The sequence below is a fragment of the Staurois parvus genome, unplaced genomic scaffold (genome assembly GCF_062004578.1).
Source record: "Staurois parvus isolate SC_StPar_1 unplaced genomic scaffold, SC_StPar_1.0 ptg000466l, whole genome shotgun sequence".
Classification (NCBI taxonomy): Eukaryota; Metazoa; Chordata; class Amphibia; order Anura; family Ranidae; genus Staurois; species Staurois parvus.
Window position 1 is genome coordinate 1,723,984 of NW_028318262.1, and position 24,383 is coordinate 1,748,366.

Genomic DNA, 24,383 nt, shown 5'->3' on the forward strand with positions numbered 1-24,383 from the left:
GACTTAAACTAAAGTGCTACAAACACTCTCTGGGGCTGATTTGCTGATGTAGAGAATGATCACTAAGCTTAGTGAATGAGGTGAAGCTGTGTGTACTTCTATCATCCAAACATGAAAGAAAACTTCCTGTTTTTTTTCCTGTGTTCCTTGCATATGATTGCGTGTTCAAAGTCAATGTTTGCTACTTCTTTTGTAAATTAACTCCACTCTCTGTCTGTCCTCACTGTAATGGAGTCTTGCTGTCAGTGAATTCTCTGGATAAACAATGACCTCTTTTTCCGCACTGTAGGTGGAAATTAGGAATCGGTCATGCTGTCATAATTTTAGATTTCTAACAGCTGAATTTACGATGGAAATGAATACACTGTAGTTCCTAGTACAATATTTACTAGTGTTTGTCATTGTTTTCCAGTTCTCCATAATGACAGCTTGCATAGATTTATAAATGTTAGGTGGCCTTTAACCTTGGGGCAGTGAAAAACACTATTTCCCTTGTTTCCGACAAAGTGCAAAATATAATAAAGCATTATTGCCTGTATCAGCATCAGGATACCACATACCAAATGTATTGACTAGGTACAGCCTTAGGGGGGTATCCTGGACATAGAACTGCTGGCTGTATAGGACTGACTGTGCAAGGTCACAGGTCCTTAGTACATAAAATAACTGGATTATGTTCTGTTTGCTTAAGCAGTCTTCCTGCTGCATAATCTGACATTAATTAGTTTTACTCCGAGAACTCTGCCAGAGTTGTCTGCATACCAGAGGAGTGATGAGGAAGAATTTGGGATTTTGAGGCATTTACAGTGATTTTTCCACATTTTGTATTTATGTTCACGTGTTTTCATTTAACAAGTTAACCATAGTTATTTTGTGTGTATGTAAAGCCAAAATGTTTTTAATGCTTTATTTTTTTAAATTTGGATAGTGTAAGGAATGATTAAGACCCCCTCTCAGATTTTTTTATGTCTGTATCCAATCAGGGAATTTCCCTTCATTTCCTGTACCAGGGAGTTGGTAGGAAGAAAAATATAGAGCTGGCCAAAGTGGCTTAAATTTTGGCCAGTTTATGGTAAACTAGTAGTACTTGGCCAGATTAAAGTGGTTGTAAAGTTAAATTTTTTTTACCCTAAAATAAAAAAAATGTTATACTTACCTGCTCTGTGCAATGGCATTCACAGAGTAGCCCCAAATCTCCTCTTCTGGGGTCTCCCGCCTGCGCTGTAGGATCCACCTCTTCTGTGTGGGCCACCATAAGAAGCCACTTCCTATAGTGGTATTCGTGTGGGCTTACCCCCCACACACACGCACAATCCCCAGCCAATGGTTCCTGCTGCTTTCAGCCACAAGGAGAGAGCAGGGAGAAAAAAAGAGAAGACGAGCACAGAGCTGGATCGATACAGGACTTGAGTAAGTATTTGGGGAGGGGGGAGAAACGGGCAATTGAAAAGTTTACTACCTTATTTCTGCCCCCTCTCTCTTCTCATTGGCTCACTGGCTGTGATTGACAGCAGCAGGAGCCAGTGGCTTCCGCTGCTGTCTCAGCCAATGAACAGGGAGAGTCCCCAGAGAGTCACCGTTGGATCGTGATGGGGCTCAGGTATTGATTGGGGGGGATGGGGTGCTGCACACAATGTTTTTTACCTACATGCATTGAATGCATAAAGGTAAAAACACCTTCAGCATTTACAACCACTTTAGGGTAAAATACCTTTTGGGTTTATAGCTACTTTGAGGTAGCAAAAAACAAAAATTTAGACTTTAGAACAGGGGTGGGCAAACTTTTTGACTTGAGGGCCGCAATGGGTTCATATATTGGACCCGGGGGCCGGACCAAGAGTAGATGAATGATGTGTATGTGTCATCCATAGTAAGTATAGTAATATTCCCCCATAGTAAGCATAGTAATTCATCCCCCATATAGTAATTCATCCCCCATAGTAATTCATCCCCCCTATAGTAATTCATCCCCCCTATAGTAATTCATCCCCCCTATAGTAATTCATCCCCCATATAGTAATTCATCCCCCATATAGTAATTCATCCCCCATATAGTAATTCATCCCCCATATAGTAATTCATCCCCCATATAGTAATTCATCCCCCATAGTAATTCATCCCCCATATAGTAATTCATTCCCCATATTAATTCATCCCCCATATTAAGTCCCCCCTGTGTCAATTCACTTACCATTGCTCCGCGCGTTCCTCTCGCCGTGTTCCCGCGCCGTTCCGGTGTAGCATGAAAATCTGTCTCCTATGAGGATCTGTCCCCCTCGACGTATCTGCGCATGTGCCAGTTTCAGGCATTAGCAGTTGATCGGCAATCTCCGGCACATGCGCAGATACGTCGAGGGGGACAGATCCTCATAGGAGACAGATTTTCATGCTGCACCGGTCTTCAGGGCGGACTGTGAGAGGAGCCTAGCTCCGCGGGCCGGATTAAAAGGTCCGCCGGGCCGTAGTTTGCCCATTGCTGCTTTAGAATCACTTTAAAACAAACCTCAATAAGATCATTTACACCTGATCTCATCTTTTTTTTTATATATGTTAAGTGAAGATTCTAAATAGAAAATGATTAACTGTCAGAATGAAAATGATAAACAGAAAACAGTTTGTCTTGTTATGAGGATCTCCATTAGTTTTCTGTTGATAATACACAAAGCTTTAGATTTTATGTTCTGTTTTCTTAGACTTTTATTTGTGAGAGATTCTCAAACAAAGAAACTGATGTAATCTGTTGCATTAGACTGAATAGAAGACCAAAAAGGTTTACTTTGCTGCTTGAATTGTCTTTAATACAAGCTTATCCACGCTTCTAATTCAGCTGCACAATGGACTTTGGTTAAAGAGAACATGCTTTATTTATCTTTATTCTCCCATATCACATAGGCTTGTAGCATGAAATTTTGAAATTACTTTGTTACCAGTCCTTATTTTAAGTGGTGCTGTGTGAGAAACAAAACATTTTTTGGCTTTCAGCACCATGTGATTGGCGAGGGAGCTGGACGGCAGATTTCAATGCAGTCTGATCAGTGTCCTTCTCGGCTGTCTGTCACTGCCCAGCGCGGGAGAACTGCAGGCAGCCCCTCCAGAGATCACAGACTCCACCCCTCTATCATTTACTCACCGCGCCGGCCGGATCTACATCCCCAACACCCAGTACTATCACTGGGGGTGGAGCCGAGGGGCAGGTGAGGGAGGGAGAGGCAGAGCTAGTCAGAGCGGTGCTGGTGGAATGAAAGTATGCAGGGGATGCCTCCGTGAAAGTACGCAGGGGGATGCCAAATATTTCAAAACACCCGGCGGGCTGGATAAATGTCCTCAGCAAGCCGCATGCGGCCCGTGGGGTGTTTTGAAATATTTGACATCCCCCTGCGTACTTTCACAGCGGAATCCCCTGCATACTTTCATTCCACCAGCACCGCTCTGAGGACCCTTGGGCAATAGTGTCATAATTACTTCAATACCAGTTGTAATGTCAGCACACTAGTGTAAGCTAGCAACAATTTCTCTGATTGCTGCCATACCAGCCCCAGTGTTGCCAGATTGCTGAAGTCAGCAGCAGTGTCCTTGATTGCTGGCACACCAGTCTCCAGTGTCACCAGATCCGTGTAAGCCAGCAAAAGTGTTCCTGATCACTGCTACACAAGTTTCACTGTCACCAGACCACTGTAGCCAGCAAGTGGGAGATTTACTAAAACTGGTTCACTCAGAATCTAATGCACCTGTGCATTAACCATTCAATTTCTAACTTCAGCTTGTTCAGCTAAGCTTTTTTCAGTAAGGCTGCATTCACACTTGAGTGTTTTGTAGCTTGAAGCTCCATAAAAGCTCAAATTGAAATATTATTATTATTATATCGCGTTTATATAGTGCCAAAGGGTTTACTCAGCGCTGTACAATAGAGGGGGGGGGGGAGACAATACAAGAAACAGAACAGCAACAACAACAGTACATGAGGGGTTAGAGGGCCCTATTCTTTTGAGCTTACAATCTAGGAGGGAGGGGATAGTGGCACAGGAGGAAGTGGCTGTGGGGGATGGAGTGGTAGGAGGAATGAAGGAGAATGGCTGTTAGGTGAGGGAGGGGTAGGCTTTCCTGAAGAGATGGGTTTTCAGGGAGCGCCTGAAGGTGAGGAGGGAAGGTGACAGTCTGACGGATTGGGGCAGTGAGTTCCAGAGGATGGGGGAGGACCTGGAGAAGTCTTGCAGTCGTGCATGGGAGGAGGAGACCAGAGAGCTAGATAGGAGGTCCTGTGAGGAGTGAAGGGTACGGGTAGGGTGGTACTTGGGAATCAGATTGGTGAGGTAGTCAGGGGCAGTGTTGTGAACGGCTTTGTAGGTCAGGGTTAGTAGTTTGAATTTGATGCGTTGGGCAATCGGGAGCCAGTGGAGGGATAGGCAGAGGGGGGTGGCAGAGGTGGAGCGGTTCGTGAGGTGAATGAGTCTGGCCGCTGAGTTCAGGATGGTCTGGAGAGGGGAGAGCCTGCACTATGGTGGGCCGGTGAGAAGGGAGTTGCAGTAGTCAAGGCGTGAGATAATCAGGGAGTGTACGAGTAGTTTAGTGGTGTCTGGGGTAAGGAAGGTACGTAATAAATCAAATAAATGTTTTCTATGCTGCCCGTTCACATCTGCTCGCATGAACAGGCACCATAGAGAACAATTGATTTTTTTAAGTTTGAGTGTTTTTGGAGCTTCAAGCTACAAAACTCAAGTGTGAATGCAGCCTAAAACCTGGAAGCTGATTGATGTCTATGCAGAAGTGCACCTGATTTTCTATTCTCCAGCTTTTGTAAATAAATCCTAGTGTTCCTAATCACTGCATGTACTAACCCTGGCCTGTTTGACAGTATTTCTGCCTGCTGTGTGGACTGATCCTTTGCCTGTTTGTCGACCATGTCTTTGCCTGTCGCCTGAACATACCATCAGCACATACCACTGACTTCATTCCTGTAAGACCCCAGTCATTCCCTGCAGACAACGGCACTCCTGGAACCACAGGAACTTTTTTGTTTTTTCTTTCTTCAGCTTCCTGTACATCCTGGCCAGTGAACATGGCATTGCTGGGGAAAGCCACGTACCAGTAGGCTAGGCTTGTTTGGCTTATAGGAACTGGGACTGCCATAGGTTACACTACACTATCTCATATTCCCTGACAACGTGTATAGAAGGGACCACTATAGTACATCCGTTTTGATACACAAAATACAATCTCCGATATATAATCAAAAAAGAGTCTCACACGTGGTATCACCATGCTCAGGAAGTATGTGTTTTCAGTTGGAACGCTAAGTATGCCCATGCTTTGTGTGAGAAATATCTTATTAAACTGACAACTTTGTGTAAAAAATAATTTTAATTTCCTTTACTCATTCCCCAAGTCTTCAAAAGACTCACCATGACTTGGGGTGCTTGCTTTCCAAAATGTAGTCATTTTGTGGGTGCTTCCACCATCCTGGTGCTCCAGGGTCTCTAAAAATGTGATAGGAAGTCAGAAAATTAGATGTGTAATTTATGTCCCTGGAACACCTGAAGGTGCTCTTTGGATTTTGGGCTCCTCTATGTGGCAAGGCTGTGAAAAAGTATCACACGTGGTATCGCCATACTTCGGAAGAGTAACACAATGTGTTTTTGGGTGTAATTCTAAGTATGATGTGTGTTAGGACATGGAAACAAGGCTAAGTGATTCACCTATGCATGAAAACATAGGAACTGGGGGGCAGGAAAATGGCAGCAGGTGCTTTGGACTGATGAATCAAAATTTTAAATATTTGGCTGTAGCAAAAGGCAGTTTGTTTGCAAAGGGCTGGAGAGCTGTACAATAATGAGTGTCTGGAGACAACAGTGAAGCATGGTGGAGGTTCCTTGGAAGTTTGAGGCTGCATTTCTGCAAATGGAGTTGGAGATTTGGTCAGGATCAATGGTGTCCCCAATGCTGTGAAATACAGGCAGATACTTATCCATTATGCCATACCATCAATAAATAAAAGCCCAGTGGTGATTAAATACCACCAAAGGAAAGCTTTATTTGTCTAAAAAAAAAACAGTATGACAGTGCTGTAAACTGACATTGGCAGGAAGGGGGTTAAAGTGTCCAGTGTTCACATGGTTCTGCTTAAATTTTATATATAGACTGAAGGTAAGGCTGGAGCTTAGCACTCCATTGCAACCCTCCCTACAAAAGAGAAACTTGTACAAGTGCAAAGTGCTTTGTGTAAAGTGCACTAATCATAGCAGCCACTCAGAATCTCACTTGCCTGGTCTGAGGGCAGCAAATGAATTCTGATTGGTTGCTATGAATTAGTGCTTTTAACATTTTGACTCTTGCTTGGTATACTGAATATGTCCCCCTTGGTTTAACATATGCCAATGTCTTAAATTTAACACTACTGTGTGGCCCTGTTTAAAATTTTGACCTCATGATCAGTTTTCTTGGTGAGTAAAGCAGTTGTGGGTGTGAAAATAGCTCTGCAATATATCTCAGATTATGGTGCTGAGATCTCTGCTCTAAAAGAAACCTTGTCACTAACCTAAAAAAATTGCAGTATATACCACAGAAAAATCCAGTATTGCTTACTATAAGAGTTTTACCTTTCTGGAAGGCACCCTTCCTTCTTGAATGCCACGTCCCTCCTTTTCTTCTGGGAGGACTCCTTTGTCTATTCCTTCATCCCCCTACATAAACATTTAAGTAGCTGCTGGGGGAGGAGCAAAGGGGGAATACTGTAGAGCAGTGGTCTCCAGACTGCTGCCCTGCAGCTGGATGTAGCCCTTTGCTTGCCTTTACCTGGCCCTTGAAGTATTTCTCTTGCCACTGACACCAACATTGGGGCATATGTCCTGCCATTGACACCAACAATGGGGCATATGTCCTGCCATTGACACCAACAATGGGGCATATGTCCTGCCATTGACACCAACAATGGGGCATATGTCCTGCCACTGACACCAACAATGGGGCATATGTCCTGCCACTGACACCAACAATGGGGCATATGTCCTGCCACTGACACCAACAATGGGGCATATGTCCTGCCACTGACACCAACAATGGGGCATATGTCCTGCCACTGACACCAACAATGGGGCATATGTCCTGCCACTGACACCAACAATGGGGCATATGTCCTGCCACTGACACCAACAATGGGGCATATGTCCTGCCACTGACACCAACAATGGGGCATATGTCCTGCCACTGACACCAACAATGGGGCATATGTCCTGCCACTGACACCAACAATGGGGCATAATTTCTACCACTGACATCAACACGGGACATAATTCCTGACACTAACAATTGCGCATAATTCCTACCACTGACACCAATGATGGGGCATAATTCCTTTCACTGACAACGAAAATGCAGCACTATTCCTCCCACTGACACCGAATATTTCTCCCCCCCCCCCCCCAATAAACATTGGGCATTTTTTACTCCCACTGGGAGTAGTCCGGCCCTCCTAAAGTCTGAACGACAGTAAACTGGCCCTTTCTGTAGAAAGTTTGAAGACCCCTGCTTTACTGTGTCAGTAGTGATAGTTCTGTGTCTGCTGGGGCTAATGACATGTAAGCGGATGGTGCAATGGCAGCAGTCTCAGGGTTTTTTAATGTCTACAAAATGAGCTTTTTCAGTCAAAAAACATGTCTAAAATACATTTAGCCCTGGTTCACACTGAATGCAACTTTGAACTCACACCAATTCACTTGAAGTAGTGCGATTTTAAAACTGCATATCAGTGCAATTTACACCTCATATTTCACTGCAGCTTTCAACTTCATTTAATTGAAGTCAATGCAAGCTACAATGAAATCAGAAAAAGTAGCGCAGGAACTGTTTTTGAAATCACATTACAAATTGCACTGATTAATACAGTGCCATAGAAATAAATTAGATGTGACTTCTGGTGCGATTTGTAAATCACATGTCGCTTCTGTGTGAACCAATGCTAAATGCACATACGGTCTTATTTGAAGATTATTGTTGAAATGCATAGTTTGGTGACAGGTTCTTTTTAGGTATCCAGACCCCACTGTAGTTGGATATACCTGTTAACTATCTGACTGTTTGTAACATGTCCCACATGTTATGGCAATAAAAGGGCTAAAGCAAGTTAATGGCAGCTTGTTTTAGTTTTGTTCAACAGGCTTCTGGCTTTCTGGTAAAAGTCATCTGGGTGGCTTCAGATATACAATGTTTTGGGGTATTAAGTAATCTGAAGGCCTACAATGCGCATTTTTAACATGTATTTGAAAAAGTCAGAGCAGTGTAGACTGGCCTTGGTCTCCAAATTCACAGGGTGTACTAACACGTTTCTACTCCTGTTGTTTATGTGAATGAACGCCTTGGCTTGATTCATGATACAAACACTTATGCAGGCCATAGATGGGTCAAAAATCGGCCGATTATTCGGCCGAAAATAAAATCGGCCGATTTTAGGATCGTTAGTGGGTTAATAGATTGGTCGTTTTTCGGTATTTTGGCAGATTTTTTTTATCGGTAAAGTTTGAAAAAAAATTGGCCGATTGGCCGATTTTCACGGCAGTGATGGGCAAATCGGGCGATCTTTTTACCGATAAAAAATCTGCGCATGAGCAGTGACCTGCAAGAGGAAGACAAAAAGAAGAAGAAGAGGATGAAGAAGAAGAGGATGATGAAGAAGAAGAAGAATTCCAGTCCGGCAAAAAGTGTCCCTGCAGAGAGCTCCTCTATTTCTTTGACAGTTCTTTGACATTTATAGCGGCTGCAACAATGTATTTGTTTCCGAATAAAAACATCTGCACCCGAAATGGATACAAATAGATACATTGTTGCAGCCGCTATAAATGTCAAAGAACTGTCAAAGAAATAGCGGAGCTCTCTGCAGAGACACTTTTTGCCGGCTATAGACGGGATGAAAATCAGCCGTTTTTTTTTTTTTTTACCGTTCCTGGTAACGTCGGCCGATTGAACGACTGATTTTTCGCTTTTTTAAAGAAAAATCGTCCGGTTTTCTCCCCATCTATGGCCTGCATTAGGCTGGCCATACACTATACAATTTTCCTGAGAATTTTGCTTTAGATTTACCAAAAACCTGTAATATGAGAACAAACCTAAACAACAGCAAGTAGTGAATGGAACCACATTGCGCAGTGGGGGAAACGGGCATATGACAATCTTGGAGTTGGTTTAAATGCTGAAGATCCTTTAGGTAGCATAGCTCTGAAAGAGACAGTAGATTGAAGGCTCAGGTGGTAGAAAAGGTATTACCTCCCTTCTTTCGCAAGGTGATTTTTAAATATTTTCGGTCACATAGTGGCTTTAATAATTCTATTTGCTTTTTATGCCATGCATTCCGTCTGTTACTGTGAAGGATTGCCTATGTGCAGTTGTTTTATTAAAGTTTTCCATCTTCTTTTTTTATTGTAGGGGGAGAAGAATAATGGCTTCGATGTGCTATATCACAACATGAAACATGGCCAGATATCAACAAAGGAGCTCTCAGAGTTTATTCGGGAAAGGTGCTGTCTTCTCTTCTCTTTTCATATTTGTGTAATTTTGTGTTAAAATACTGTGTTCAGTCAGTTTGTGCTGTGCCAGCATTTAAAGCATCCAAGGCAGCCTTTTATTGCCTGTTTGTGCCATAGCAGTCTGCAGCTGCCTTCATTACCATTCCTGTCATCTCCCACCTCTGAATGACTGTAATAAGCAGAACACCTGCCTATCAGTTGATGACTGATGCATCCATGTAGTGGATTACTGGCCAGGTTTGATCAGGTGTTCTTGAAAAGCAAGCTGTAGCAGGTATGCCATTTATCACAATTAATGTTGCCCACCTGATTTTCATAGATAACGCAAGACCGTTTTTGTACAGGTGGGACACCTAGGTGTAAGGTGTAAATTACACTTTTCTTTATGGCTTCCTTAAACATAGTACACACGATGAGAAAATTGGACCACAAATACCACTTTTAAAGCAATCATTTGATAATCTGATTGTCAGTACACAGCTTTTGAGATCCAGTCACTACAGTTCATGCGAAATTACCCAAAGGGACAAGCGCAAAAATGTTTCTCATATGTTAACAGAACGGACGATTTTCATTTAAACAGTACAGTATTCTTCCATAAATAATCGTGACCAAGACCGCACATGTTCTGAAACAAAAATGCATTACAATTTAATACATTAAATTACTTCCAAAGTTGTATTCTGTCTTTTCTGTCTTTAGTAACCTCTTCACTTTCGACATGTGACTAGTGAAGGGAAATGTATGTTCCTCGCCCTACATTCTGATCCCTTTCAACTAGCATGCAAAACCCCCCCCCCCCCCCCCAAAAATAGACGCTCATCTTCCGATATTTTCATCGTGTATATGAGGCTTTAGAGACATCAGGTAGTAAATAATTTTGGTTCCGCTGCATCACTTAAACTGCTGTCATGCTTTTAGTATTTGAGTGTTACTGTGCAGCTTGTTAAAAAATCTGGATATCCCCATAGACTTCAGTGGACTCAACTACTACAATCTGCATAGGGCAGAGTAAAATTTGGGGACCAGAATTTTGTAAGGCCAGGAGGGTTGATGTTGAGTAGCTGAAATTTTAAAGTATTTCAAAAGCCAAAATGTTTCTCTTAATCGTACAGAACACAGGACTTTTCCTAGACTGTGGGATAAATACAAATACCTTCAGGCACATAATTTGCTAGAGCTGCCCCCAGAACACATCATATATAACTGCCCACTTTGTGAAACTTTATTTTTTTTTTGCTGACATCCTACAGTGATAGAAAAAGAAATAATTTTTCAGAGAACAAAAGGTCTAACCATTCAATTTTTTTTTCTCTCTAGCTTCTATAAAGATCCAACTGCTTACTGCCCTTGGCTACCTAGCAGTTTCTGGATCAGTTACCCTCTCTGTGTCCCTTGGGGATCTCCTCGGAACTCCACTGTGTGGGACCAGCCTGTAAAGATTGCTTCTGGTGCTGGATCCTGCATTCAACGCTCACCTTGGTACATAAACCATTTTGTAGATAGCCACAAGGTTCTATAAAGATCCAGGGCTGTGGTCCTTTTCTATTGCTCCCTGATCCTGAATAAATTGCTGAAGGGTATGCTCACTGTGACTGATGAAGCCTGGATCTTTAATAGCTGCAGTGTTGTGGTTATTGTGAGATAGGATTTCCCTGTGTATTTACATTCATTTCTGGGTTTTACTGTCTGCAGTGCGTAGCACATTATGTGGTTCTTTAGGCAGAGGATTTGGAGAATATTCACTTTATTGTAGTAACCCCTGCTATTTTGTTTCTTGGTGCAAGCAATTTAAACTTGCCATTTATTTCTACTTCTTTCCACACTTCGCCTCAGATAGAACAGGTAACTGGGTTATGCTCTCCAGATTATGCCTTCCTGCCTGTCTTTTCCTCTGAGAACGCACAGCACATTGCTGCATTCCTGCTGCTACTTTCAAGCAAATCAGCACCTGGGTTATAGTGGCCTCCTATATCTGGACATGCATAACTCCATCCATTTTGTACTCCAAAACTGTGAGTACCCTGCTGGGGATTCCCTCAGTTAGCAATGACAAACCATGGGTTCAAGAAAGCTAGGATAAAAGGGCCAAATAGGATGCATTCTGCAGATGACCTACAGGAAACTAAGTGCCGTTCAGGGTGATGGCTATTCTATTGTCCCAGAGCAGTAACACCTCTCCCATTATCTGACTCTGGCTCTCTCCCAAGCACACAACATGTGGCCTGTCTGACAAACGCAGTTTTCTCTGCCACTATATCTGAATTATTTGGAAAACTTCTGCACATCTAGAACCTTAGGTTTCCAGAGGCCAGAAATGCTATATGTCCTCTATTCCCCCTGATTCATTTCAGGATTCAGAAGCGGAAATTCCTTTCCTTAAGGATATTATGGATGAAAGTATTGAAGTAACTGATTTTGTGTGAAGTACAAGCTATGACTTCAAGCTAAATGTTCTCTACTGTGGAAGGCTATTTGATGTGGTGCACACTAGTCTTTGCATACAGCACCAGACTTTTCACGTGCCCCTATGGCACCAAAAACTGTCCAGATAGACTTTTCCAATACATGCACAGATTGATTGTGCACCTTGTAAGGATTGGTCCAATGCTTTTTGCTGAGATTTATCCTGTGGAAAAGCATTTTAAAAAGAAATGGACTGGTTCCTAGTGAATCCTGCCATATAATTCCTCAATATACACCTTAAGCTGAGTACACACTGTCCAAAAATCAGCCGTTTGCAGCGTGTACTGATCTTTACAGTTCCTATTGAGGATGTTCCCTCTTTTAAGGAATTCTGTTGATAGGCATCTGAAAGCTCTCTTAAAGGCCTTCTTTGCCCTTGAAAGTCCTGACCTGCAGCCATTCATTGCTGCTGTGTCCATTTGCCAGACTATTGCTTACTGTAAAAGACCGATAGAGAACATGAATCTGTCTTTGAGAACCCTGCTGTATTAGAATAATTACTGCTGATGCCACCAGCATTGTTATTTCATGTTAACGTTCTCAAGAATGTGATTAATGAAGTCTTTTGAATGTCCCTTATCTTTGTGACTATGCAAAAGATTGTGTTGCTAAAAGCTTGGTCTGCTAAAACTGCTTGTAAAAAGGATCTTCCATGCATGCCTTTTAGATTGTGATAGCCTGTTTGGGGAATTCTTTGATAAATTCATAAAAGAAGTCACTGAAGGAAAGGTGCTGAAAAGCCTAAAGCTGGCCATAGATGGATCGAAATTTGGCCGGCTCAGCAGGGATAGATAATTTCAATCAATCTATGGCTTGTTGGAAAATGTTCAATCGATCAGTGTTTCAGCCAATAGGCTGCAGTGCTAATTAGTGGATTCTGACAGCAGAGGAGCCCTCGCTGTCAGAATTCAGTGTGCCAGGCTTTGGTCTCCTACTCATACAGCTACTACTTATTTTTTAACTAAGCGTTATTTTCACTTTTTCCAGGTGTCTACCTCCAAACCAAGGCTTAACACCTTCTTTTGCAACAAGCCTTGCATTCCCAAGTCTACCAAGCCTGCCCAGAAGCCCTCCTAGCAATGGAGGGGTGCTTCCGCTCCTAAGAGTAGGGAACATTTGTTCACATTTTGCCAGTTTGGATCCGATACATGCTAGACCTCTGGATCTATTCAGCCATTTCAAAGAGGTGTAAAGTAGAGTTCTATTTCTGCCTGCTTCTGGTTTTTTGCCTTCCAATTTGTCAACTTCAGACCAAAAGAAAGCAGATTTAATGACTGTTTTACCTAAGGCACAAGGAGAATGGTTGTACCATTTCTTTTAGAAGAACTGTTTCAGGGCTTCTGTTCACACCTATTCACAATCCCAAAACCAAATGGGGGCTTCAGCCCTATACTAGATTTAAAGTCGCTAAACAAATTTCTACATATGCCAAAATTCTGAATGGAGTCATCAATATCTGTCATTGCTTCTCTAAAACAATGGGAAATTATGACACCGGTAGATATATAAGATGTCTACACATAGCTGTTTTCCTATCACATCAATGTTTTTTGTATTTTGCTGTGGAAAATCAATTTTAGCACTACCATTTGGGCTTCTTCTTCTTCACCCTGAGTGTTCACAAATGTGCTTCCCCCAGTTCTGGCTTTTTTTTATGAACTCAGGGCATTCATGTCACAGGTTACCCGGAGGACCTTCTACTGAATTATTCCTCAGCCACACTCTTGGCTACCAACGTCCAGAATTTTCCTTCTCCCAAAACAAAAGTGCCAAGCAGGGTCAAAGCAGCCCCCCCATCCCCAATTGGAAACTGAATGAAGGTTCTGGGCTTGATAAGTTTTTGGTTTTTTTTTTTGTTTTTTTGTTTTTTTTTGGTCCAGTTTATCTCCAGATCTTTTCAATTCAACATACTCATGATGTGGGACAAGCAAATCCAGTCCTTGGATTGCCCAATGCCTATGTCCATTTCTACTCAAAGTTCTCCCTGATTTGAGGGATCTCCAATCCAGCCCTCGAGTTGGGAAAGTGTTTCCTTCACATGTCCTGGAAAATGCTGACAAAGGATGCCAGCCTTTCAGGTAGAGGTAGCGTTTACAACTCCATTACTGTCCAGGGGAACCTGGTCCCAACAGGAGTTGAAACTTTCTGTCAACATCCTGCATTTGTGAGCCATCAGATTGTCTCTACAACACTGGACCTTCATACCTAAGTTGCCAACCCCTAGATTTGGGGAAATGGTCTCTGTACCCAGCTCTTTCAAAATCCCTGTCAAAGGTGGGGAATACTGGATGTGGGCATTCTGGACCATAAGTTCAACAACAAACTAAACAAGGGATCCTCTAGCCTTTGCAGTGGTTGCATTGAGTGATTCCTTGGTCTCAATACAAGCTGGTTTATGCCATCCCTACGATGAATATCTGCGCCTGACTGCTGCGCAAGATAGAGGAGGGTTCTGATGATTCCCAGATTGGCCCAGAAGATTGTGGTACACAAACATACTTGGACTACTGGAGGACAAGCATTGATTTCTTTCAAACAGACTGAAGTCCTGTCCTAAGGCTCCTTATTCCTCCCTGCTTCAGCCTGCTATTGCAGGCTTTAATGGCATGGCTTTTGAAACCCAAGTCCTAAAGGATAGAAATATTTCTGATGCCGCAAGATTTACCATAGTACATGGAGTGTTTACTTGGCCTGTTGCAAGGACAGGGAGGTAAGTCTCATGGAATGCTTTCCCTTGTGTTTTGGTCTTTCTTCAGCTTGGCCTTGACCAGCACCTGGCCCTGAGTACCTTCAGAGAACAGGTTTCTTCTTTATCCAGAAACCTCTTGCCTCACAATCCCTCATCATGAATTTTCTTCAGGGAGTTGGTCCCCCTGTCATAACACAGTAGCACAACTAGAGAGATCGCTGTACTAAAATCACTTGTGATAGTACTGTGATCTGCCAGAATGAAAAAAAACTTTACCACGTACCAGGCTTTAGCCATTTTTCTGAATTAGTTCTTTCCTTTAAAGAACCCATTCTTGTTTTACCCAAGGATAAAGTGGTTTTAGACCAAAACGTTCCTTCATGCCAATGAAGGTGGTCTCTTCTTTCCATCTCATTGAGCACATTGTTCTTTCCCTTTTGTCCTGCACTGAATCATGACAAGGAATATGCAATACACCTGCAGGTAGTTGCATATAACTCATGGTCTATGAATACAAGTCCTGTGTCTTGTACTGTGCTCCAAGAAAAGGAATTTATAGGTAAGTCAAAATTCCTATTTTTTTCATTTTGGATAGAGTAGGGGATGATTAAAACCGCTGTCAATTTTTTCTTTGAAGGATGAATATAATTTGTAATTTGGTTCTTAAAGTTCTTGGAGACTTATATGTGAACTACACTAAGTAAGGGACTAATTGTCAAATGTGTTTACATGTTTTAGTCTTGAAATAGGCATTTGTATGTATGTGTGTATATATGTATTTGTGTGTATGTACATGTACAGTATGTATGTTTATGCTGTCATTGCTCGTTGCCTCTTCCTGGCTTCACTGCTTTGCAATTCACTCACATTAGAATTGTATGTAGCCAGTGAGGTCTGAAATGACCTAATTCTTATCTGTGTACACATTCTATATGTCTTCCATGGCCTTCGTTGCCCAGCATTCTGGAAGATTTGGGAACCGCCTTAAATGTTTATTGCTTGTTGGCACTCTGTCACTTATTCAGAAGCAATGACTAATTGTTGCATTGCTAGTGAACATGGGTTCATATGCAGCCAGAGTAATCAACAGAAAGATAATTTTATGTATGAAGTATTTGTGATTTCATTTATGTTAATATTATCATGAGTCCCATGAATCGATGGCGCAAAGTAGTGTCAGCCTCGTGTCATTGCTCTTTGTCACTGGAACAGTCAAGGCTTTGTGATTCCAGCTGTGTCCTATTTATTCCTGAATTATTGCATCCAAATTGTTGCCAAAAAACACTGACTTTGGCAGTTGTTACCAGCTGTAAAAGTTAACCCTTTTTGATGCTTTACCTATTGTTAGCTCTTGGATATAAAACTTTTGTTCGAAGCCACCATTTGTATTTTGTTCAGAATTTTAGGTTTTGGTTGTATGTATGAGCCCTGAGTGTCATCTGTACATCAGGGTTGTTAAAAAAAAAAAAAAAAAAAAAAAAAAAAGGGGGAAAAAAAAAGTTTTAAATTGAAAAACTAATATTAGTTTGGCGATGGGGCTCTCTAAATGTTTAATGATAAAACTGGACTGTGGACACACTTTAAACAGGACCTAAACTTTGTGCCCCCAAAAAAGCAGGACTAATTGTGGTCTCCTTGCAGCTGATTTTTTCCTGTGATTGACTTTTCATGCTTTGTTCTGCACTGCATCCCTGTGTGGAGGTGGCGAATTTGGTAGAGCAAGCTATTGCTTTCTCATATCGGACAACAGTGAGTTGCTCAGCAGTGAGAACACAAAATCTTGATCCAGATCTTCTGAGACTAGCAGTCAAAGACATACAGTGCAATGTAGGAGGCTGTAGGCACAGAGGAGTTCAAGACAAATTGTATATTTTTCAGTATATTGCCTAGGTACAATTAAGATTTCTAGATGTTTCCTATAACGTCGGAAATCTACACTTTATAATACGCATTTTAAAGGGAAGGTATAGCATAATACATGACCATGTGTTTTAAATTATTGCAGTGTTTTCCCAAAAGTGTACCTAGCATTATTTTCTTTTCATCGGTCTTATGCTCTCCTTACCAGCTCTCCCCTGCATCCACACCTGAGTATAGAGGGGAATGTGACCACCTCCCATGACAGTGATTAGGTCTAGCAGCTAATTGCTAGGCCTAACACTGTCACAATGGGGGAAGTGACATCACTACTTCCCCGGGTCATCAACACCAGACTGTCAGTGCAGGCTGTGGGGAAGGAGCTGGCAAAGGGTCCTTTCCAGAGGGGTAGCCGACAACAGATGCCCCATAGTAAGCCTATGGGTGACAGGCATTTGTAGTCGTTCTCTGTGATCTCACCTCTACACAGAAGACGCCGTTGGTGAGATCATGTGACCAGACCAGAATGGTTTCTGAATAGGTTATACAGATCTTTTCTTTACAGGGTGTTATAAAATAGGCCTAGAGTGGGAGTAGGTTCAGCCTTAGTTAGATTTTGACTAAACTTCCACTTTAACTACTGTTCTTTAAAACATTTTACTGCTGGGAAGTTTAAGGCTAATGCTTTGGAATGCTTCATAAAAAGCTTCTACACTGGCACACAGCAGGGAAGGGACAACCCCCCATGGCTATTCTTAAGCTGTGAAAATGTTCTACTGCCAAAATTGTACCGTTATAAAAGATTTAAAGCTGAATTTCAGCTTTATCTTTTCTTTCCCACACATGTAGCAAGTCTTCTCCTGTGTTGAATCGGATTCCCTTCGAGTTTGTATCTCCAAAGTAGTAGTCCTTTGACGCTGCAAGCAGCTGTCTTTAGCTGCCTTCATGCCTATCTGAACATCTTCAATCATCATCAATCCCCTCTCCTCCTGATCTATACTTTCATTGTCTATTGGCTTTCTCTGTCATCAGTCATTTTTGCTCTTTGTCATGTGTGCGTGATCCACAGGACTGGTGTCAGTCACTGTACTGCTGATACTGAGCATTATATAAAAGAACATATTCCTAGCATCCCTTTAGATGTGCATGTTCCTGATTAGAGTGTAATCAATTTGTTTATAATTAAATTTGACATCTTTAATTCTGTATTACACATAAAGCTCTTGGTAGGGGTATTGACAATGTACTTGGTTTATGGAGTTTACAGTATATGTTAGAAATGGCGTGCTTAAAAAAAAAAAAGGCTGTTTTTTTTTAAACACATTAGGTATTTTGATATATCAGTAATCTTTGCAATTATGATTTCTTACCTTTTGACTTTTCGCTTCTTTTCTCTGTATTCTGCAAGGCAATGTGCATGTTTTTAGTAGGTTTTATTAAGTGTACCTAGTTTTAGGCAGTGTTTATCCCTCGATCAGTGTAAGACAACTCAGTGAAACAAGACAATCAGCTCTTGCAGTTTCTAGACTCCACCCTCTGATGGTGCCAGGAATGGGAGAGGTATGCACGTCATACTCCTGTGAGGCCAGATGAACAGAGTGTGCCATTGTATACAAGTGGTCTGCCTCTACCTGTGATTTTCACTGTCACATCAATTGGTGCTAATTAATCCATGTTAGGCAGCTATACTTACATAGTTAGTCTGGCTGAAAAAAGACAAAAGTCCATCCAGTTCAACCAATTAAAAAAAAAAAAGTTATAATCCTATACCCACAGTTGATCCAGAGGAAGGCAAAAAACTCAGCAAAGCATGATCAAATGTGCTCCTGCAGGGGAAAAAATTCCTTCCTGATCCCCCGAGTGGCAAACGGATATTCTCTGGATCAACTTTACCTCCTGTGTCGGGTCTGCAGTCTCTGATAGCCTCCTGTGTCGTGTCTGCAGTCTCTGATAGCCTCCTGTGTCGTGTCTGCAGTCTCTGATAGCCTCCTGTGTCGTGTCCGCAGTCTCTGATAGTCTCCTGTGTCGTGTCTGCAGTCTCTGATAGTCTCCTGTGTCGTGTCTGCAGTCTCTGATAGTCTCTTGTGTCGTGTCTGCAGTCTCTGATAGTCTCTTGTGTCGTGTCTGCAGTCTCTGATAGTCTCTTGTGTCGTGTCTGCAGTCTCTGATAGTCTCTTGTGTCGTGTCTACAGTCTCTGATCGTCTCCCCTGTCGTGTCTGCAGTCTCTGATCGTCTCCCCTGTCGTGTCTGCAGTCTCTGATCGTCTCCCCTGTCGTGTCTGCAGTCTCTGATCGTCTCCCCTGTCGTGTCTGCAGTCTCTGATCGTCTCCCGTGTCGTGTCTGCAGTCTCTGATCGTCTCCCGTGTCGTGTCTGCAGTCTCTGATCGTCTCCCGTGTCGTGTCTGCAGTCTCCCGTGTCGTGTCTGCAGTCTCTGATCGTCTCCCGTGTCGTGTCTGCAGTCTCTGATCGTCTCCCGTGTCGTGTCTGCAGTCTCTGATCGTCTCCCGTGTCGTGTCTGCAGTCTCTGATCGTCTCCCGTGTCGTGTCTGCAGTCTCTGATCGTCTCCCGTGTCGTGTCTGCAGTCTCTGACCGTCTCCCGTGTCGTGTCTGCAGTCTCTGACCGTCTCCCGTGTCGTGTCTGCAGTCTCTGACCGTCTCCTGTTGTATGTCTGCAGTCCGATAGCCTGCTGTAGCATGACATTTACTGAATATTATGTGTGGCTTTTTGGTGATGTCAGGGGCCACACTTGAGGTCCCCTATATTAAATAATGTGACTACCACTCTTTTGTAATCATGGGTTTGCTCTGAGGTCTTTATAATTAAATTAAATATTACTTGTACTATCCCTGTCCTATCATTTTGTTAAAATCTGTCAGGTCTGCTTTACACACCCCAACTTGTTCTATAACTACCTTCACAGGTCGACAATTGAAGACGCTTATTCTCGGTCAATGACCAAACTTGCCAAGACTGCTAGCAATTATACACAACTTGGGTATGTTTGAGTAATTAAACAACAGTAGGCTTTTTTAAGATTTCAATTTACATTTAAGAAAAATGACTTGGCATGCCATTTCTTACATAGGACCTTTGGACCTGTTTGGGATGTCTTTAAAACTTCAACAGAAAAGCTTGCTGGCTGTCATCTAGAACTTGTCAAGAAATTACAGGACCTTATAAAAGAGCTCCAAAAATATGGGGAAGAACAACTGAAGTCTCATAAAAAGGTATCTGTCTTTTGAAAGATTGCCTCTATTAATCTGGGCTTACTAAAAGCTGTTGGACAATTAAATAGATGATTCTTTATTTGTTTACATTTGGCAGACTAAGGAGGAAGTATCTGGAACTTTGGAGGCTGTACAGAACATTCAGAGTACTACTCAAGCCCTGCAGAAAGCCAAGGAACTGTACAACATCAAGTGTGTGGAGCAGGAGAAGCTGAAGAAGGAAGGCGCAGCCCAGAAAGAGATAGAAAAGGTAACAAAGATAAGTCTTCTGCTCCAGAGAAACATAATGAACTGGGTGTTGTGTTTTAACTGACAACACTCTTTGCTTTAATGGAAACCTGAGAATATTATGTAGAATGCTGACCTCTTTTTCAAAAAATGCTAATTTTCTGGCTGTCACACCAATTTTCTGTTCACTAGATCTCAGATCTGGAGTTCTTGCATCACTTGCTTCATACTTCTTTTGAGGGTCTGTGACTCAAAAGTGTTAACACCAGAGATCATCATAACAACCAGGTAGCTAGCTTTTTCAGAAGGAGTTTAGCAGTGTCCGTGTGCCCTTGAAAACCTCATGCAGATACAAATTGTACATGGAAACTCCACAACAATAGTACAAAGGATACTAAGGCTAAAAGACAAACTTCCAATATAGGGCTTATTCACGGGAGTGCAAAGGCCTGTATAGCATGAAAAGATATTTGTTTATGCATCTAGGGCAGCATAGAACCGCATACAGACAGTCTGTGTTAGTGGAGACACAGCAACTGTATACTCGCCTCCAAGTTTGAAAGGTGTGCAAGGATGTGCGCATGACACACTGACTGTGTTCGGGGCCATGCACCCATCCCTGCATACCTGTCAAACTCAGATGTGTGGGTGCTGTGTCCCATTGACTAACATGGGCTGCCTGCATAAATCTCCATGTTTTTCTGGGCGCGTTAAATAAACTCCTGTTCTGCATCCTTTTGAATGAGTCCTTAGCCACCTTTTGTTCACTGTGCTGTCCATTAGCATAATGTAATTGAAGGGGCAGGTTCCAAGGTTGCATGTTTACTGCTCTTCTGAAAGAAAAGCAGATAACAATGTTGTCTGTAATTATATTTAGAGGTTTTAATAAATTATTTTAACAGCTTCCTGCTTATTATAGTGACACACGTTCATCCAGTAGAGCTAGCGCTGCTACTTTATCATTTATTGCATCCATTTGCTTAGACGTGAACGTAGAAATTAAATTTCACTTGCTGTATGCAAATATGAGATTTCTTTGTGACCTCATGTTTTGTATGATTTTTCTGGGCCATCACTGTAACTGAATGCTTTATGCAGTCCTAGAAACTAAATGCAGTATGGATTTAGGCTTTGAGTCCTTCAATGTGCTTGCAGTGCAGTTCATATTCTAATCTTTCTCTTGAAAAGGGAATCTTAGAGAGCCCTTCATTTTAGCCTGATTGTACAGTATATTGTGTACTGGCCCTGCTGTCACACTATTGCTGTTTGAGAAATGGGCAGCCTCACCTATTGCCGCAGTTCCCATATTTGTCTGCAGACATAATGTAATACAAGGAAATCCTTAAACTGCGTGTAAGAGGAAAACACCAAAGGCCGTATTAACTGGCAACAGTATCTTCCTTATTCTGTGCTAAAAGATGAATAAAACTAAGCTGGCATTTGCTTTTGTAAAGAAAAAAAAACACTTTTGCATTGGTTAAGGAATTACCGAGCACCCAATCGCATACCTGCAGTATCTCAGGCATTTCAAAGATTGATTCTACCAAGGCAGGCTACATCTTTGCAATAAGCTTTATGGCTCAAAGAACAGGGGTGCATTGATTGCTGAATGCAGATCTGCACTCACTGTCATATCTCTCCTATTTTTCATATACGCTCTCTTTTGGCTAACTTGAGTACTAGGCTTAAAGTGTATGTCTAGAAGGCAAAATCAAACAAAACATATGCACTACACCACAATCAATGCTTGAAGGTGATAATATATCCCCTACAACTGCGCCAACAAATAAACAGATTTGGAAACCATTATAATTTTAAAAGCAGCTGTGATGAAATAAATAGAATAATATATCCACATACATAACCAGTGCTGAAGTTCAAATATGTACTACAAAAAAAAAATAATGTTTCAGAGTTGACAATCTTTCTGTGTAGCTGTGTTTTATTCACCACACAATGTCCTTGGAAATGGATCCTACACCTTGAAGTTTTACTAAACCCACAACAGTAAAATCAGTCTGTATTTGCAGAAAAGTATGCTTGTTATACTCACTGTGGAACCTAAGGGGTTAATCCTCTGCATGGTGTAAAAAGGCTGTTTGATCTTTTCTTCTCTGCCCCTCTTGTTGAAATGACCAGCTGACACAGACTGAATCTGTAGTCACATGCACATGCTCAGTTTGGTGTGTATTAGAGAGTTGTTGTTTTTTTTTTCCTAAGGAGAGTTCATGTGATCAGCACAGGGCCAATCAGCACTGTCCAGACAGAGGGTCAAGGGTTTCACATCCTCCTAGAGCAGAAAGAAAACTCCTCCAGCAAGCTTTAACCAGTGCTCTGCTGAAGTCACAAGACTGCTCTAACTGCTGATGAGAAAAAGTATTTAGCGCTTTATATTTACTAAAATAATTGTATTTCCATGTTGTGTGTACTGTGGGAGACCAGATAGAGTGAATGCAGGGTCCTGGGTTTAATATCACTTTAAAGTAGAAGTGCAGTCTAAACCTATAAGCCCTATACTAACTAGCTTGTAAAGGAAAGATGTATATACTCACCTAATCTAAGGGCTATCTGGTTTAGTCATGTGGCTGGCTTCAGGGAAGAGGAGAGAGCGACCACAACCGTTGCAGAGCCTAGGTGGTGACGTCACCTGTTGACTTTTGAAGAAAAAAGTTTTATGTAGGTGGGCAAAAGTATAAATGAAAAGTGTTTCTTCCTTAAAACCAAATGGACGTAATTGGACATCTGTTAATGTTCTCAAGAATGGAAAAGGAATCAAACTTTTTTTTTTCTGCACACATAAATCGCCGGATACACGTCTGTTTATATCTGCCTGCCCATAGACATACATTGTGGTTCAGTCTAGATTGGTCTGAAAATCTGACAGACAGATCCAGATTGAATGCTTGTGTGAAAGGGCCCTTATCCACAACTACCTTCAGAAAGACTCACTGACCAGATGAGATGGACTGCAAATTATAAAGGTCAGATGCATAGGGTAGGGACGTCTCTGACCTGAATGTAACGCTGACCATATACTAGTAGATTTTCAAAGACATTCAATCAAAAATTCTCATCCTTACATTGGATGCCGAAGAATGAAATTCAAAAATATTTAAATAATGTTTGCTTTTAACATTTGATTTTGATGTGATAGGACTTTCTCGAATGAAAAGTAAATTCACTGATAAAGTCAATCAAATTTTTCGTCACTTAAGTCGAAAACAAACCTTGACTACAGTATAACTACACTAACAATTTGAATGCCAAAAGTTTTTAAAAGAAAGTCTACTAGTGTATGATCAATTTAAAGGCTCACCAATAAAAATATATAAATGCACATATTTTAGCAGTTTATAAAATGTGCTTGTATTATTTTTTTTGCTCAGGAGCGTGCGAAGCATTGCATCTACAATCAGCAGGTCACAGTGAGGGTAGGGAAGGGGGTGTATAGTAACATGTTACTAAAATCCCTTGATTTGCCACTAATAGAGCTCAAGCAGACAAAGTTTTTGAGTTCCATGCATGCGTTATGTAATGTAAGCACAACTATATGTTTTTCATATAGTGACCCCGCCCCTTTGGCTACCTCAGCAGTAGGGCCGAATGACAGCTCCGCATCTCCCCACACTAAAATAAACAAAGGGGTGGTGTCACCAGGTGATGTCACAGGATTACCCTGCCCCTTTGTTTACTTTAGCGGTGCGGAGAATTGGCAATGTCATTTGGAGCTGGCAAGTGACAGCCTCTGCGTGCACACTCCACCCTCTCTGTACACACTGCCCCCCCATCCCCCTTCCGCGCACACACACACACACACACTGCAGCCCCCCCCAATTTGTTTACATTCTGCTATCCGCAGGGATTCCCCTGATGAGTCACTGGTTGGTAGGACGCTGACTGGTGACGGCTCCTTGCAACCAATGCAAAAATAAACTCTATCCATTTATATCCACTTAGGTCTGCTTCCATTTTTTAAATGGAACAAAAATAGAGACTTGTATACTTGTACCTTCTTTCTACAGGGTAGTTAGAAGGGTGGTGGGAGCAGTTTTAAGCTTAGATCCAGACTTGAATTCCACTTAAGATGCCTGTTGTATGCCAGCCTAAATGAAGTGAAGAACAGGGACAACTAATGAGCCTCTATCCTGGGAACAAGAAGGGAACTGAGTAGGCATTATGGACTGTCATCCCATGATCCCTACTTATAGGTCTGCCAGTAAATACAGATATGCATTCAGCCAGACCTGTTGAAATAAGGCATTTGTACAGTATACAGTATGTTATGTTTTCTATTTATGCTCTGAGGTTATTGTCCTTTTAAATGTTCTTAACTTTAGACGCAAGGGAGTTAATCCACATAAAATAGTTGTCACAGCTAATCTCAGCCTTGTTTTCTTGTC

General features: G+C 41.9%; 1 protein-coding gene across 1 annotated transcript in view; it reads left to right on the forward strand.

The window, feature by feature from the left end:
• LOC149452762 (F-BAR domain only protein 2-like) overlaps positions 1 to 24,383 on the forward strand; it is a gene marked incomplete at its 3' end in the record, with an annotated part of 74,021 nt that overhangs the window by 35,083 nt on the left and 14,555 nt on the right. Inside the window, exons 2-5 of the mRNA XM_089689007.1 lie at positions 9,412 to 9,503; positions 19,449 to 19,523; positions 19,614 to 19,755; positions 19,853 to 20,005. Of these exons, the coding sequence (XP_089545133.1) occupies positions 9,412 to 9,503; positions 19,449 to 19,523; positions 19,614 to 19,755; positions 19,853 to 20,005 (462 nt within the window). The remainder of the gene's footprint in view (positions 1 to 9,411; positions 9,504 to 19,448; positions 19,524 to 19,613; positions 19,756 to 19,852; positions 20,006 to 24,383) is intronic.